The 5,324-nt window shown below is 35.6% G+C and overlaps 1 protein-coding gene across 1 annotated transcript in view; it reads right to left on the reverse strand.

The window, feature by feature from the left end:
• The window catches only part of ANKRD17 (ankyrin repeat domain 17), a 123,206-nt gene that overhangs the window by 80,691 nt on the left and 37,191 nt on the right, over nucleotides 1-5,324 (reverse strand). Inside the window, exons 15-18 of the mRNA XM_012659838.1 lie at nucleotides 3,992-4,134; nucleotides 3,280-3,493; nucleotides 2,590-2,765; nucleotides 1,086-1,248 (exon numbers count right to left, since the gene is read on the reverse strand). Coding sequence (XP_012515292.1) covers nucleotides 1,086-1,248; nucleotides 2,590-2,765; nucleotides 3,280-3,493; nucleotides 3,992-4,134 — 696 coding nt within the window. The remainder of the gene's footprint in view (nucleotides 1-1,085; nucleotides 1,249-2,589; nucleotides 2,766-3,279; nucleotides 3,494-3,991; nucleotides 4,135-5,324) is intronic.

Here is a 5,324-nt window from a genome sequence, read left to right on the forward strand (position 1 = left end):
TTTATATATTAAAATTTTACAACATTTTAGAATTTACAGTGGATTTTACTTACATATTTCCAAATGACAGAACTCAAAATTACAACCCCTGAAACAGTAACCTGATTTTACCAGTAACAAATTAAAATTGCATTTAAGAAATCAAGGAAGTATTACCAACCAACCATCAAATTACTTACACAAGCACTGTGCTAATGTACAGAAAGAAAGTTTCTTCTGCTTTCACAAAATTTGTATTTCTACTGCTCAACGTAGTATACCTGATTTTCAGTCATTTAAAATACTGGTAGCTAGGTTTTTATTATATACTTCCTTTATTCCTAGTATTTAAAATCAATTATTAAAATAAAGCAATTTAAGTTATATTTTTCTCTGTAGTGTTAATACAAAAAATACTCATCTACCAACAAATATTGAGGATAATTAGTAAGTACCTCCAATCAGTTATGCTTAATTGGACTTACACTTTGTGAAAGATTAAGACTGTAAATAGATTTTGAAAATAATACATACAACAGCTCTTGTTTTTTTTTCGTGAGACACAGTCTTGCTCTGTTGCCTGAGCTAGAGTGCTGTGATGTCAGCCTAGCTCACAGCAACTTCAAACTCCTGGGCTCAAGCAATCCTCCTGCCTCAGCCTCCTGAGGTCCTGGGACTACAGGCATGAGCCACCATGCCCGGCTAATTTTTTCTATTTCTAGTTGTCCATCTAATATCTTTCTATTTTTAGTAGAGACAGGGTCTTGCTCTTGCTCAGGCTGGTCTCGAACTACTGACCTTGAGCAATCCTCCCGCCTCGGCCTCTCAGAGTGCTAGGATTATAGGCATGAGCCACCACGCCCAGCCTAGAACAGCTTTTGGAGTTACTTAACTCTGATGTCCAATATGGTTAATAATAATGGCTTATCTGCAATACCTGTATCTATCTACCTTTCAGTGTTGCCAGACTAATTACTTGCATGTTATATTACTGCTTTCATCATAGCTGCTAGATCACAAAATGAGAGTCTTTGGTGATCATGAAACCACATACTTCTTAGAGTAAGTGAAAAACACCCACATAAATGAGGATGAAAGACTTATACCTTTCTAAATGCTGCCATAAGAGGAGTTATCTTGCGGTTATCTGCTGCATCAACATCTGCACCTGCTTGCACCAGTAACTGAACCACATCGAGGTGTCCACCATTTGCTGCTAGCCACAATGGAGTGTTCCCCTTCTTGTTACGTACATCAATATGAGCACCCCTAAAAACGAATGACATAGTCAGCACTGTCTTAAATAAAATGAAATAATATAGGTAATAAAAATCAACTATTATCATGTGAAAATATTCTGTAAAGATAAAAATTGTTTTTAATGTTTGAGGACTAGAATGTCTTTCTCTCAGAATTATACTACACAAAACAGCATCCTATGAGGCAACCGTATTTGTTTCAGATGATTTATATTGGTGTACAGGTTGAGCATCCCTAATCCGAAGTCCAGACTCTGAAATGCTCCAGTAGGCTTTTCCTTTGAGCATCATGTCAGTGCTCAAAACGTTTGGGATTTTGGAGCTTTTTAGATTAGGGATGCTCAATCTGTATCTGAAGTACGTAGCTTCAGAAAAAGACAAATCTAAGAATAACATGCAGGTTTAGCATTCAGTAGGCAAAATGGTAGATGAGAAGATTCAGGGTGAATAATAGTTAATTGCAGTTACTACCAAATACTACTGCTTAGGATACCATACAAAGGTCTTTAAGACTATAGGAAATCCAGTTAAGCAGACAAGCATCTTTGGAAGACTGGTAGATAACTTCTAACTAACAAAGTAGAAACTATCCTGTATCCTGTCTGACACCTTGAACAGTTCCATAACTATCACCCAAAAGCCTAAATTACTGTAAAGAACAAGAAAATCAACAATGAAGTCTTAGATCGCTGCCAGACTTTTAGGACTTGGACTAATACTCTTTGTAAAACTCAAATTGTATGAGAGATGTGAGTATGGATGACAACAGCTGGATGTTCAAATAGGTAATTGTTGTAGGACTTTAAAAGTGTATGCGGATAATAAAGAAAACTATTTTTAGGATGCACTGAAACAGATTGGACAATACAGCATAGCTCTGGATGGTTGGAAAACAACAAGCAGATTTGGGAAAAAAAGACTTATAGATTATAGAAGGAGAAGTAACCATGTTTGATTTGTTTGTTTTTGTTTTTTAAAGAGACTGAGTCTCCTTCTGCCACCCCAGCAGTGGCCCAATCATAGCTCACTGTAACCTCAAAGTCCGGGGCTCAAGCAATCCTCCGGCCTCAGCTTCCCAAGTAGCTGGGACTACAGGCACGCACCACCATGCCTTTTTTTTTTTTCCTTTTAATTTTTTGTAGAGACAGGGTTTTGTTATGTTTCCCAGGTTGGTCTAAAACTCCTGGGCTCAAGCAATCCTCCACCTTGGCCTCCCAAAAGTGTTGGTACTACAGGCGTGAGCCACTGCACCTGGCCCACATTTAACTTTTTAATCGTACAATTGCCCAGAGAGAATGGTAATCACTAGTAACACTTGTGTTCATATATGAACAGTAGAGTAATAGCATACCTGCCAATCAGAAGCTCACAGAATTTATAATGCCCTTTATCTGCTGCTATGGTTAAAGCTGTATCTCTCGAGGAGGGAACTGGAGGGGCATTAACATCAGCACCTTTATCCAAAAGAACTCGGCCCACCTCTGCATATCCACCAGAGGCAGCTTCCATTAGTGGTGTAAGGCCAGTCTAGGTTTAATGGAAAATAAAAAAACAACACATAAGAGACTGGAAAGAGCTAAAATGTTAAAGAATAACAATCTGAGGAAGCAATATGGTACAGTTGTTAAAAAGCACAACTGAATTTCATCACTGACACTTGTTAGCCTCTTTGAGTTAGTCTCATCTATTAAAGAAAATAATTCTACCTGATCTCAATAGTATTCTTAAAAAAAAGTTCTATAAGATGCAAGCACTTGGCATATAAGCGACACTCAATAGATGTTCCCCTGCCTTCCCTTTCAAAATAGTACAACTTTTTCAGTGGATAACCCTAATGGCATTATTGTCTGTAAAAACGTATTGCTGAGGTATTTTCAAGAGTTAATGCTTGAGTGAGTTATACAGAATGATTTCTGACAGAATATGTAGGTAGGAGATAAATGTTACTAGAAAGTACCAAAATTATAATTAGCAGGTTGCTACTATACACCTTAAATATCAAAGCAATAAATCCATGTGTGAATCTCAGACTTTTTCTTACCTTAGCTCTGTGTTCAACATTTGCTTTTCTATCAAGCAGAAGACTAACCACTTCAGTTCTTCCTTGGAAGCAGGCTAAGGTAAGGGCAGTGTTCCGATTGGTTTCTATTTGAGCATTTATGTCAGAGCCCATGTCTAACAGGAGCTTAACGGCAGCTGTATGCCCATTCATAGCTGCTAACATCAGAGGAGAAATGCCCAATTTGCTACCAGTTCTGGGGTACAGATATGGGGAGAACAAAAGGAAAAACATACATTTTAAATGACCCAGAAAAATTAGATGATGATATAGAATCCTAATGTAAGATTCTTTATTTTGCAGGGTTATTTAAAATAACCATTCTTTTCAGCCCTAGTAAATCTTTGAGATACTACGAAGACTTCATTAAAAGTCTTTTACTAGAATATTTTCTGTATTTCATTCAACATAATGATTTGAGCTAGGTGATTAAGTTATGAAGTTATTATTAGGGTGGACTTTCCATCTTAAAGCATGTATTGGCCTGCTTAATAAAAACGCCTAAGAAAGATGTGTTTACATTTAATAATAAGGAATATAGTAATCTCAAAAATCTCTAACATACTGGATTCTAAATGTATAATGAATGAATTTACTAAATATGGTATCATAAAAGGTGTTCTAAAAATAACTAAATAACATAATATTCTTACTTACACTCTGAAAGGCCTTATAGAAAGAAAAAAAAACTTGCCTAGAATTAATCTCGGCTCCTGCATTTAGTAATATTTTGATGATGTTCACATAGCCACCAGAAGCAGCCAGGCTTAAAGGCGTGTAATCAGAAACATTCCTGTGCTCTTTATTTGCTCCTCGAGCTAACAATAGCTCCACCACCTAGAAAGGAAAAAGGAAAACCATATGTTTTCTTCTTATGGTGAGATAAATTTTCACGTGTTTATTTCTGATTTCTCTTTTTCTGGTATATCAAAACAAAAAAGAAGGGGAAAGTTCTTTCATCCTCTGCGCAAAACCAGCCTCAAATGATAGCAGGAGGTCTTAGAAGCTAACAAAGAGAGAGCTTCTCAAATAAAACCCATTTAGAAATCTACTGAAATGGTGTAATATGTTCATGAAAGATCTGGACTGTGAATGTTATGACATACTGTTTTGGACATTAGCATATCTGTGTTATTTTATCACATGGTGATAAAATAGAATATGGGACAAGATTGTTTCACTTATACGTGTGAATGTATTTAAAACATTTTTAAAAGTTTCGATTAGTAACTACATATTTTTTTAAATCTTGGAATAAAAGATTCTTTGTTTTCCCAACATTACGGAGATTTTCAAATACACAAAAAAGTTGAAAACGCATTATATATAGTCACTACCTAGATTCTATCATTAATATTATACTTTACTATAGGTGTAGTAGAGGTTCCACCTATTAGAATTTCTGAGTGTACAGATTTATAAGAAATAGCCAGATCTAGTCCTACAGTGCTTATATTATTTACACTCCCTTCAACAGTACATGAGTACTGGTTGTGCCACATCCTTGGCAACGTTTATTATCTCTAGTCTTTAACTTTAGCTATTCTAGTGTGTAGTGATATACCACTGGGTCCTAATTGTATTTCCCTGATAGCTAAAAATATTTAGCATCCATTTAAGTGCTTATTAGCCATTCATAGATCTTTGCCCACTACGCCATTTAATGTATAAACAACCCTTTCCCATAGGTACTAGTATTTTCCTCTTCATTTTACAAATAAGATATAGGGAAGTCAAGATGGGCTCAAGATCATAGACAGCTCTTACCCTTGCTCTTACTATTAATAATATACCCTAAAATGTTAACTAGGAAATACTAAATGTTAATAAATAGTGCTTTATCTTACTTATCAGCTAAAACTTTACTTGTCTGAATAAAGCTATGCCCAACTTTAGATATGACTTTCTGTCCATCACTTTTTTGCTTTCAGAACCAGTAAGCCTAGATGGATCACATGACAAGTTTATAAAAACAAGACAAAAAATGCCATTAGGCTATTTTATCTTATAAACAATAAAGTAGAAAA

This window comes from Propithecus coquereli, unplaced genomic scaffold, assembly GCF_000956105.1.
Source record: "Propithecus coquereli isolate 6110/MARCELLA unplaced genomic scaffold, Pcoq_1.0 Scaffold64, whole genome shotgun sequence".
NCBI lineage: Eukaryota > Metazoa > Chordata > Mammalia > Primates > Indriidae > Propithecus > Propithecus coquereli.